Source organism: Etheostoma spectabile, chromosome 14, assembly GCF_008692095.1.
Source record: "Etheostoma spectabile isolate EspeVRDwgs_2016 chromosome 14, UIUC_Espe_1.0, whole genome shotgun sequence".
Lineage (NCBI taxonomy): Eukaryota > Metazoa > Chordata > Actinopteri > Perciformes > Percidae > Etheostoma > Etheostoma spectabile.
Genome location: NC_045746.1, coordinates 13044672 through 13057298, shown reverse-complemented (window position 1 = coordinate 13057298; position 12627 = coordinate 13044672). Strand labels below are relative to the sequence as shown.

The following is a 12627-nucleotide window of genomic DNA, read 5'->3' as shown; positions in this document are numbered from 1 at the left end:
ATAATTCTGCCCGCAACTCAACCATCTCTGCTGACATCCCCATTATTAAGCAGTTTAAATATTTAAGTATGAGGTCTTCCCCTGTTTAAACCAGATTATTAAACATAACTATTCTGTTACTCTGAAAAGCGTCTTGAAAGAAATGAAGAAGTGGATGGGTCTCCCCACGTTGATTCAAGCCTGTATCTCATTGGTTTAAATTAATGTTTTACCCAGGGTCAATTTTGTTAGCTCTATGCTACCTCTCTCCTCTCCTGCTGGCTACTGGTGTAAATTACAATCAGTGGCATCTCAATTTGGCAAGCGGCTGTAACTCAAGATGTCTACTCTATAGAAGAAGAGCGAGGATGGTGGCCTTTCAGTTCCCAACTTTAAACATTATTTCTGGTTCTTTGTCTTAAGACGCCTCCTCACCTGGTTAAATCCAAATATATCTGTTTGTTGGCACACCTTAGAAAGTGCTATAACAGAGCCTTTGTCACTCATGACGTTCTTTTTGCCAATTTTTCTAATAAACAGTGCCACCTACCCTTTGGCTAGGGCTGGATGATTTTGGCCAAAATGATAATCACAATTATTTATATCAATATTGAGAATACAATTAATTATCACAATTATGTGTTGATTTAAACCAAAACTAATTTTATTGTCAAAAAGTCACAATCCATATTGTGCTACATTCCTCTTAAGTTAAAGTTGTATGTTGCATATACATGCAGCTGCAACACATGCAGATGAAAATGATCTGAAATAAATAGCCTAGGATATATTTAAAAGTATGCTACTCACTCACTCACAGAGTGACGGCTGACTCATTATGAATGGGTCCAGCACGGCTGGAATGCTGGGTCAGCTGAGTTACAAACGTGTGTATGAAATGTGTGTATTGTCACTGCGCTGCATTTTTATGAACTATGATATTCTGGCCATGGGTCACATCTCTCGCCCGGGTCCAGCAGGCTCCGTCTCACACGCTATTACTCTGCAAACTGAAGTTAGTTGCATTCAATAACTTCTTCTGTGTTTTTTGCCCTGGCCAATAGCAGAGTTACCAGCGGAAACACTCGTACAAATACAGATTTGCCTCTCGTGCTTAACAATATACAGCTGTGTTAATAACAATTAAAACTGTAGATAAATGTGAGCAGTGTGGACCGATGCTGTCTCTCTTTGTGTTGCTGGGGAGCCATGTGTGAGTTAATGGGGGCGGGGCTGCCCGGAGAGTAAGAGGAGAGATCCAAACACGGGCATGGCTTTACAGAAGAAAAGGGTGATGAAACGCAAATTAAACCATGTCAATATAAACAACATTGCTTCTGTTGTGGAGAGGCAGTGGTATGGTATCTAGGCTTTATTAGTTCCTAGTGATAGCTGGCCACTTTGCCCTTCCTATTGAGAGGATTTGGGCATGCGATTGCCCAGGCCTTGCTCTCAAATGGCATGATGAATGGTCTAGCATTCAAGAAGCAACGCAATCCAGAACATCAGCAGATTCCCTACAGTTACATTCATAAGACATATCTCACCCCCATGGAAAATGCACCACATGAAAATATTTAACAGCCCTTTGTGCACTTTCTGCCCAATAAAAGCACAAGGCACATACAGTATCTTCACATAATATGTGAATGCTCTCCTATTGGTCAGTTCTGGAACAATATGGCATCCAAAATTTCCGCCTTAATTAATGTTACTGTGCCTGTTACTGACAATGTCTTGATCCTGAATGACCTGTCAGCCTTTCAGCTCTCTGGGATTCAGAAACCTGCTGTGTTGGCTGGACTTACAGCTGTGAAGAGAATGATTGCAACCAGTTGGAAACCGCCTCATGACCTGTGTATGTGCACGTTGATCCTTTCCTATTTGGATGTGATATATAGGGAACTCTCCACAGCGTGCTTGCATGGAATGCCGGGAAAGACTCTAGACCCTTGGCAGAACGCCGCTGAATCTGTGACTGGGACGCTTTCTCCATCTCAGTGTATTGTTTGTAATTATTTGATCCTTAAATATATAAAACTAAACTAAAATGTGATCACAAAAGATTTTTAGTGCTAACGATCCCTCAACTCATGCTGTCAGTGTCTCTGTTAGTTCTTTCAAAAAGATCTTTGTCTGATTCAAAATATAATAGTCATTGCACAGAAACAGGACAGTGCTGCTCTTTCTTGCAGGTTACTAATGAATTCCCTTTAAGCTTTGCCTGCTGCATTGTGCACTCTTGGAGAACTCAGACATGTCAAACACAATTCAAAACATAATCTGTATAAAAGGGTTGTTGAAAAGATTTGTAGCGTTCCGTTGTGCCATCCACAATTACGACAATAAGGATTGTATACACAGAAGAAATTGCAATTTGATTTAAGCACTTGTCAGTTGTTGGCTTCAAGATCAGAAGAGACGGGGGAGGGGGGGAGGTGTCATCTCAAATCGTAAAAATACTAAGTGATTGCTGTGATCAGAACAATTGCTCAGTAATGGACACAAATAAATAGATTTTAGGAAGAAATAACAATCATATATGAAACCTGGTTTGAGGCAGCGCTACCATCTTTAGGGAATAATACAGACAGAATAAGTTGACAGGTTAAGTTCTGTCAAATACATTACCTAGAACCAGACACTGATTCCTTTACCTGCATGCAATATATAAGATGCTCTGGTTGAGGCTTAATATACAGTAGAATAAATCAAATATGTAATGTGAGCCTTAGTTTCTTGGCTTTCTAGGACATGCTGGAATATATTATTAGTATGTCTTTTTAGGGGTGACTGTAAAGAACCATACATATAAAAGGGGATTACTCAAGCAACTCTAGCCATCTCTTTCCTTTGCATTTTCTCCCTTTCTCTCTCTCTCTATCTTTTTCTCTCTTTCTCTTCCCACATACAATCCCATCCCCCTCCTCTGTTCTCCTCCCCTCCCATCGCTCCCTATCTACAATTATCTGGCCTGAATGTTTTACGTCTTGTACCTCCCATTTTCCCCCTTCACACTCTTTTTCTGTCTCCCTCCCTCTGTCTTCTTTCATTTTCCCTTTTCTCCCACTTTCCTCCTCTTATCTCCTTTCCTTACATCTCCTCATTTTCCCTCTTTTCCTTCCATCTCTCTCTCACCCTCACTTTCACTTATCCTATAGTCTTCTTCTTCCCTCTGCTGCTCTCTTTTTCACACCCTTATATATCTCCTGCCTCACACCCTGCCCTCCACTTCCCCCTTTTCCCTACACTCTCCTTTCTTGTTCTTTCTCTTTCTGTGTGTCTCTCTCAAGACACAAACCTCACACATGGCTTATTGAAATCTAAGAGCAACACACAGACGTACAGTCAATGTAGGGCCCACAAATCTGTGGACAGAGGATTTGAGACACACATGCGGTTAGGTGCATGCAGACAGACAGTATGTACAGCATGCACACTCCCGGCTCGTGCAGTGAATATTTAGATGATGCCAGAATGATTAACACCAGGCTTGTGATGAGGAAAAAATATGGAGGGAGACGAAGGGAGAGAGACTGTGCCTGTAGATGGCAGAAGAGTGCTTTAAGGGAACGTATGGGAGCAGATTACACACACACACACACACACACACACACACACTCAGGCACGCAAGCACACACACCAACATATTCTCATTAACCCTCATGCAGCAGCATTTATATAGCTACACCTGTGAGGATTTTCCTTTGCCTTACATGAATTCCCTAAACTGATTTCAGACAAAAACACACACACACACACACACAAACACTGTAGATTACACTGAAGCTGTAGTTATCACACTGGCGATAATTTTGATTAGGATTGTGGGAATGAAATTGACCAACAGCATGACTGGTTTGCTTGATGATGTTTGAGGCTGATTAGTGATGAGGCTCCTTCTGAAAGCCGCCTGACATATAACTTAATTCATATTTCTATCATAAGCGAGAACTTAATATGGAGATTTTCTTTTTGCCTTTTGGAAACGTAAGTGTTTGGATTTGCCTGGCAAAGAGTTTTTGTTTTTGTGGTGACACTTAAACCTTTTTGAATTATTCAATTCTTCATTTGATGAATGAATTAGTTGTTTGTGGATTTGATTGTTTTATGTGTATGTCTCAGTTTGGAAAAAAGGTACAACTCTTAACTCATATTCAGTAATGTCCAGTGTTTAGTTATGCATAACCCTGAAATGACCCAGCTCTCTAAAGAGTAGTGTACTCTTTACTACTACTAATGCTATTTCTTTTTCAGTGATAGCATAGCAGTTATAAGTCCAAGTAATTAAAACTCACTCACTCTCTTTTCTGTGAATGGTGAGGTTTCCCCCACTAGCTCCCAGGTCTCTTAACTTGAATAGCCTTAAGATCAAGGACTCAACATTATTTCTAGTCTGAGCGCAGCCCATTCATTACCTTGAAGGAAAACCACATGCCATGCAGAAAAAACGGATGGTCGGAGAGGATTTCTGATGCCATGGCTTCCTCTGAGGGTAAATAAAAAATTGATGCATGTGAAAAATAGAAACCCAGACAGTTCATTTAGTAGTAAAAATCTTCTTAGAAACCCACTTACACCTCAAAATCCACAATTGACTGTGCAATAATCGACATTATGGCAAACAGTGATGGAATTATGTGTGAGATATGTATTTCCAAGGCTGTTTGAGGGAGTTTTTTGTATTTTTACAGCATATTAAGTTCACAGCAACCCTTTTTGTTGTTATTGACTTGATAGTTATCATTTTCTTAACTTTCTTTTTTAAAGTGAAAATCTTTACACAATTTAATTATTTTCCTCAGTATTTTTATGGACCTGGAAGAAATGATTGTGCGTTTGACTGACAAAGGAAAAAAAGTGCCATATTGCAGCACTTTTATTACTATATTACTTTCAATTAAACTGAAATATGTGATACTATTTTGAAATGGAGGTGACAGAAGGCTTCTTTATAGCTTCTCTTATTAATGCCGGCATATTTTGGATGATGTATTTTGATTGCAACTATTGCTACAAATACAACTGGGAAATGGTACAATCCAATATCCACTATAACTGAATTGCCAAGATATGTCATCAAGCACAAAATAGGGTTTTCAACTATTGATTGATAGAATTATAAATCATGTTAATATTGGTATGCATAATAGATTTCAGTGTACAGTATATCATATAAATCATTAATATGTAATTAGTCTTTGTTGATGTTTTACTGCATGTACACGTTTCCCCTGTGAACTGTGTTAATATCGCAGCAAAAGCAGTGGCAGGTAACATTTAGCATACAGTTGAGTTGTATTGCTACTAAACATACACAAATGTTGACTGGGAAATCAATTAGGTGCCATCAAGAACTCTGCAGTGTCACATCGCCAGATAAATAGATTTTCTAAATTGTCTGCGCCTATCATATGCCACCAACTCCCAAACTCTTTATTGTATTGATTTAATTTCGGTGGACAAGTGGATCAATGGGTAATGACAGACAAGCTATTGTGACTATTGGGTACAGCTCACTACATCATGTTACACTGTTCAAAGGGCAGTATTATTCTTCTCATATGATTTCCTTTTAGCTTGATTGGGCTTCCAAATATATGTATTGTTTTGTTTGTCTTCCTCTTTGTTTTGATCAAATTTGGACATCTGTAGATAACGGTTTGGCAAGTGTCCATTCCTCTGTGCCAGTGGACGTCCCTGCATTTTGTGGACGTCAATTTTATGATATTTCCTCGCAAAAGCACGTGAGTAAAGTGGGAGCTTACGAGGAGCACTTGAAGGCAGCATCTCTGTACCGGCGGGGAGAAGGAAGAGAGGCACCAGCCGCTGTACACCGGGAAAACATACCTAAGTATACCAAGCAGAGGGGATGATACATGTCTCCTCTGATTTCTGACAAGAGGGATTGCCGTTTTATCTTTTCCTTGTTGGACTTTCATGGATAACTAAAGGTGGACTGTCTCAACGTGACGGGCAGGCTCTGGTTTGGCTTGTTTGGTAAGAATATCAAAAGGAATGACGGTAATGCTCAAATGTGGGGAAACAAGTCAAATGATTGATAGGGTGATGCGAGAGTGATTCATTTGTCTTCTTTTAGGAGGGGTAAAGATGCAACATTTTCCTCGCCTCTGTTTGTGAGAGGAGAAGAGGTGGAGAAGAAGAAGAAGAGGGAAGGTTTGACAGACGCTCGAGCCCAGAGACGCAGGAGTGGAGGGTTATCCAGCCAAAAAAAGAAATACAGAACAAATATCCCTGTCCATTTTTGGAGACACCAAGGCGAACACAAGCGAAAACAGAGGAGAGGAGACACGTACTTTGCAAAACGACACAGAGGAGAGGCTTATAAGGAGGGGGAGAAAAGCCAAAGAGAGGGAAATTCAGAATGAAGAAAGGATGCAACCCGGAGGAAGTGTGGATTTGACTCTTTCCCTGCCTTTCTAACACTCTTTTGCAAGGGAAGGGGACGAAATACAGAGCTATTGACAAGCTTCGCTACAACCCAGCGGAGAGTGGATTTAAAGACAGAGACAACCTGTGTGCCCGTCCCATCTCCTCCTCTGTCTCCGTTTTCTCTCTGTGGATGTCGACTAAATTCATTTTTTGGACATGAAGGATTTATCTAGTCTACATTAGGAGGAGGCAAAGAAAACGCACTCGTCTCTCTCTCCCCCCCTCTCTCCCTCTCTCTCTCTTTCTCTCTCTCTCTCTCTTTCTCTCTCTCTCTCTCTCTCCCCCCCCTCTCCGTCTCTCTCCCTCCGTTTTCTGGATGTGAAGCAGCATGCGGCCCGGTGAGAGCTTAGAGGGCTCGTGCTCGGCTCGCGGAAGATGTATTGATGTTAATAATATTACCAATAGCGGCACGGAACGCTGTCTCGCGCACCTCTCGTCGGCAAAGAGGAGGATGAAAAGGGGAATGACGAAGTGGAGGATGAGAGGGATGAATGAGAGGATGACAGACGGAGGAATGACGGTGATGCGCTGTTTTCTGTGGAGTCTCGTTCTCTGCTCGCTCTCTTCGCACGCGCAAGGTAGGGGGATGCGACACGCGCACATACACACAGGCACAAGCGTACTCCACACGCAGTGACATAAACGCCCTCACTCACGCGCGCACACTCGCGTCTGAGTGAGAGTGGGTGCAGGAGTTTCTTTCTACTGCAGTCATACGAACGATGTTGCTTCTTCTGTGTGTGGAGGAGGAGAGTAGGAGTGTGTATGTGTGAGGGTGTCTGCGTGCGTGTGAGGTGTCTGTGAATGTGTGTGAGTGAGAAGAGAGATTTGCGTGTGGGCGTGCGCGCGTTGATGTATGTGTATTGCGGAGGAAAGGAAAGAGGAGAAATAGAAATTGGCTTACAGGGAGGATGAAGGGAAAGAGGGATAGAACCTGCAACAGCCTTTCCTTCTTTCCTTATTTTCTGCTTGCTTCAGTTGCTCTCTCCCTCTCTCTCCCTCTCTCTTGCTCTCTCCATCCTTCTCTTCAATACAGCCATTGAGCTGGTAGCCAATAAATATTCTTGCGGTAGCTCTTGGGCTGTGGCAGCGAACGTGAGCTGCTTATACCAAAGTGTGTGTGTGTGTGTGTGTGTGTGTGTGTGTGTGAGAACGTGAGTTGTTTATAGTGATCGGGCCCAAGCCTTACACAGCATTTTGTTCCCAAATGTCTACCACCATGCCCATTTGTTCATAATCTACTCTATTTCAGTTAAAACATGTTATATGATGGTGGTGTCTCCCCTTTTCTCAGTCTAGCCCACACTTTATATCTCCCCCCACCCTCCCTTTTTCCCTCTGACTGAAATAAAATGTTAAAATATTCACAGTATAGCACACTCTCTCCCACTTTCTTTGTCTGCATCTTGGTCTTCCTCTGCTTTCAATTTTTAGTTTCCCTCTCCGATCTTGTTAAGAAATGCTGTTTGAACACAGGCATTTGAGTGAGCACACACCCACACACACTACACATATCCAGGTTTATATGCACTCATGCAAACACGCACATTGCTGCGTCAGGTGAGGTTTTAGTGGTATGGAAACTAACTGACCATTCATCACCGTATCTTGAAAAGAGGAAGGGAGAGGAGGAGGCAAAAGATGGATAGGGAAAACAAGAAGAGATGTAGCGACTGAAAATGGGCTTATGAGGAAGTGAAGCAGGAGAGAAAGAAGGAAAAGAGACAGAGTTGAGTGAAAGGAAAAATAGGGAAATATATAATAGAGAGAGACAGACCAAGTTCAGACTGAGTTTGTATTGTTTGTAGATAGTACAAGAAGACAAGGAAAACCTCAAAAAGCCAACTATTTTGAAGTATTGAGAAGCAGTTGTCATTGCCATTGTAATGTCTGCATGATCCTCCAGTGTAGGGAGAACATGTAGGCTGACAGAGCAGAAAATAAAATTGGTTTCTGAAGTGATTAAACAAATTGACACTGGAAACATTGGCTTTGCACCATTATAAACTACTTTCACTCTTAAAAACAAACACACAGGAATTGTCAGCCTTTTTGTAGCCTATTTGGAAAACTTTTTGTTATGGCTCACTCTGATGCTGTCGACCGAACGAAGACAAGAAAGGTGGGATATCCTCAGGCGCAACAGATCTCATTTTAAACTCTTTGGAGCACAGATCCTGACACTGATCCCCGCCTGGCTATCAAGGCTGTAAGAGAGACCTCATAGTATATCAGATACTGTCAAACTCCTTATGGTATAACTAGTCTAATCAAGGCTGACTAAAGAATAGTTTTAGTTAAATGCAAATTCCCATAAAGACTAATAAAATGTTAAAAGTAGATTATAAAAGTTGGAAAAGCAAGCAATCAAACACAAGCTTTTTTTTTAAAGTGTCAAGGCTGGACAGAAAGGTAAATACATGTGTAATTAAATGTCACCTTGATCCTTGCTGACATTTTGGGGACCAAGGCTTTAAAAAGAGGCTGGCAAATTAAAACCAGCCACCAGCCAAACGCTGTAACATTTTGGCTCAGGCTGGTGAATTAGTGTACTTTACCGGCCATTGGCAGGTAACCAATCATTGTATGGAACTGCAATTCTGTTCTAAAAACTAATCTACACAGTAAAGTAATGAAATGGGCGGAAATGGATTCTCACGCTGCTGAAGCAAATGGATAAAAACCTTAATTTCTCAACTTGCTTAACACATTTGACACGGAGATACAGTGCCATTTTACAAAGTAATAACATATTTTGGCCATATCCTGGGTTTGCCGTCAGTAGCTATTTTCAGGAAGTGTTGGTGAAAGAAAATGAAGTCAAGAGGACAATCTTTGAGAAGACTAGAGCTTGCTTTTGAACCGTTTCTGTGTATCTGACAGGCTATTATAAAAGTGTTACTTGGGTTTTTGAATGCGTTGTAGTTCAAAAAAGCATATTGCTGAAGTTCATGTCTAGAAATCTGTCTCGAATGAAGTTTCCCTCTAAGTCAGATGCTGAAAACTTGCTGAACTTGTCCTCTTGCTCTTCCCCCTGATCCCCTCTTCTCTGTTTCATCTGCTCTCCTCTTCTCCTCCCTGCTGCTCTGTTCAGCTTAACTCCGCCTCTCCTCTCTTCCCCTCTCCTGTCCCCTGCCCCTATGTTCTCCTCTTCTCTGCTCAGCACTTCTTCTGTGTTCTCATCTCTTCTCCGGGGCTCCCTCTCTTCCTTTCGTCTGTCAGATTTGTCCTGTGGCTCCAGGGGCTTAATTTACTCACCAAACATACTAAATCACACATGTGCACGCATGCACACAAGAGAAAACCCACACACATTTTTCACCGTCTCCCAGACTCTTTAATGTATTCTGGGCTACACTCGGCCTGTCAGAATCAAACCGAGAGCTGCACAACCTGCACCTTTGCGACAGATCTAGGTTTGAGCTTCTTTTTAACAGCACCTCTAAGATTAACCATGTCACAATTTTTTTTTACTGACAGTGTGGATTTCATCAGGACTCAATCAAAGGACTAACACTGATCAATCATCAAACACTAATTATCTATGAGACAGACGGGTAGTATATTTCTGTTCATCTGTGGGGTGAGGAATTAAACAGGTTCAATTTAAGGCTCAGCATGTGACCAAATAATCTAACCAGCAGGCTAGAAATAGCAAATTTAATTTACATCGACGAGCCATGGAAATGTGCTTTGTTGGCTAACATGGTCATCCCCTGCTAGCGACTAGAAATTTAATGCTGGTCAATAGTGTTAAATTGGACGGGCTGTCGGACACAGTGGTCCTCCTACCAGGTTTTATAACCCATCACGAGATTGATTGGCATGGTCTGCAACTCTGATTTTATTATAAATCATTGATTGATGTTGTCCATTAGTATGTCACTGCAAGTCATTTACCTGTGTTAGTTACTGGTTGAGTATTTTGGTAATCATTCTCTGGTGTCAATTATTGATTGATAGTCTGCGTACAAATAATAATAAGGTTTTGTTAGTGAGCTTGAAGGCAAAAAAAACCAACTGTGCCTGCATCGACAAGCACAGAGGCATAATGTTTCTTTGTCTTTCTCTGCTGAACTCACACAGACATGCATTTGGACCATTAGTTCACTGTGTACTCACACTGAGCACTCTCACACTGAACATTAGTGCAACACAGACTCTCTAACGCACATGTAATCCTGTGGCTTATGGCAGGTTTCTCAGGGAGCGAGATGTGTCTGTCGCAGAGCCAGCCATTTGATCAAATAAATACTTTTGACTTACTGAGGAAGAGAAAGAGAGAAGGGGTGTGTGTGTGTGTGTGTTTGGGGGGTGGGGGGGTTAGACTGGGAAAGAGAGGGAGGGGTTAGAGTGCCTAAGGCATTATGCATATACATACTTATTGTATTCCTTTTGTACAGTTTCATCCTCAACTCTGTCCCTCTTGACTTCCATTCACCGAATCCTCTCCTGCATTTCCAACCTCTACACAGTGAATATGTAATTATTTGTTTTTACCCTCTATTTCCTCTCCTCCTTTGTTTCACTGTCAACATGTAATATGAATGCTAGAAGTAGTTTGGCATAATGTAGCATAAGGAATTTTAAAGGTTTGGATTTGTTTGTCTTCAACACCAGAGGATCACATTCCAGGTCACACTTTAAGTTATTGTTCACATTTTTCATATTTTACCAAAAACACAATCTTTTCTTAACCTAGAATGTGGCTTGCGTTCCATATTGCAAATGCCTTTATCAGAGATTGGAACCAAAGATTGGACCAGGCATTCAATATGAACATATCAGGTTTAGTATGAACATGAAAAATATGAAAAATATTTTAATTTTAAATTTGTGCTCTCTGTACTCTTTTTCTCACTCTTTCAATGCCTTGAAAATCCTTTGGTGTCACTACAGTTGCTGAACTGTTGAACTGTTGAGTAGTGAACAAGTTTTGCAGTCTAAATTGATATTCTTAATATTTGGCTGCTACATACACAATCGTTTGTTCTCTCCGTCCATGTTCCTCCATCCCTAATAACCCATACTCCTTTTTGTCTGCTTTCTCCTACCAACATTCACCCATGGTGAATGTGTAATCACGACCTTTCTCCCACCCTATATGTGCCAACTCTCTCCCCTCTTTCTTTTCTTTCCACCATTATTCTTGCCCCTCCTCTCCTCCCTCCATTGTAATAGGTGGGTACCCATGAGGTTTGGCTCTAATAATCTCTCATGTGTGTTTTTTCTCACATTTAATCCAGTGCACAGACTGCCATCCGGTGTGTTTTTAAATAGCTAGAAAGCCAAATCTACTCATGGGTTTCAGATTTGTGTTTTCCTGCTATGATTTTAGAAATGTCAGCTTGCTCATATTGAACAAGCTGCTCAATTGAAAGAAGTGACCATTTTGCCACGCAAATTGGACTAAAGAAATGCTGCACTCCAACGAGCTGTTCCAGCTGTTCCCAGGCCCAGTGGATCCATAACAGCTTTTTATATACAATTCCTCTTTTCCTCCAAGGTTTAGTGCAAGTGCATTTGCATGCTTGTGTCATGAGTGTAATAAGCATAATGAGCATAATTCATCATAATTGAGTGATAAGATATGGTGGCCTCCTGCAGAAACTATCAGCAAAGATGGCTCTGCCATGGATTTACTGTAAAGAAGCGAGTAGAATTTTCTGAAGTTTATTTTGAATGTGTCTCTTATGTAGTTTGTCACTCAAACATTAGTATGATAATGTTTATTTCATCAAAACTTCCACTAAATACACATATATGCACACATAGACTAATCAAATGGATTGCCATGAAGTGTTAAAGGCCCGTCAAATTGAACTTTGTTGCTTAATTAGAAGGTGACTTCTGGGAGATATGGGAGATTTCTAAAGAAAACAGGCTTATTGCACACACACGCACACTCTCTCCCACACACACACACACACACACACACAAACAGACAAACTCAGACACGCTTACATTGTACACAAGTACACAATCTGTCAGTCTTCCATTGCCTCCTCATTATTTCAAAGATGATTAGAAGTAGAAATGACGTGAACACACACACACACTTATAAATACACAAAATCTGTTGGGCACATAAAGATAGCATGTGTTACCCTGAGGGTCTGCCCGCTAACACACAAGTGCACACACACATACGTGCACAGGGACAGGAAACACACACACACACACACACACACACAC

At 41.2% G+C, this 12627-nt stretch overlaps 1 protein-coding gene across 1 annotated transcript in view; it reads left to right on the top strand.

Moving 5' to 3' along the window:
• Positions 1-5755: 5755 nt before the first annotated feature.
• LOC116702011 (CUB and sushi domain-containing protein 3) overlaps positions 5756-12627 on the top strand; it is a 119589-nt gene continuing 112717 nt past the window's right edge. Inside the window, exons 1-2 of the mRNA XM_032536070.1 lie at positions 5756-5979; positions 6080-7010. Of these exons, the coding sequence (XP_032391961.1) occupies positions 6761-7010 (250 nt within the window). The 5' untranslated portion in view covers positions 5756-5979; positions 6080-6760. The remainder of the gene's footprint in view (positions 5980-6079; positions 7011-12627) is intronic.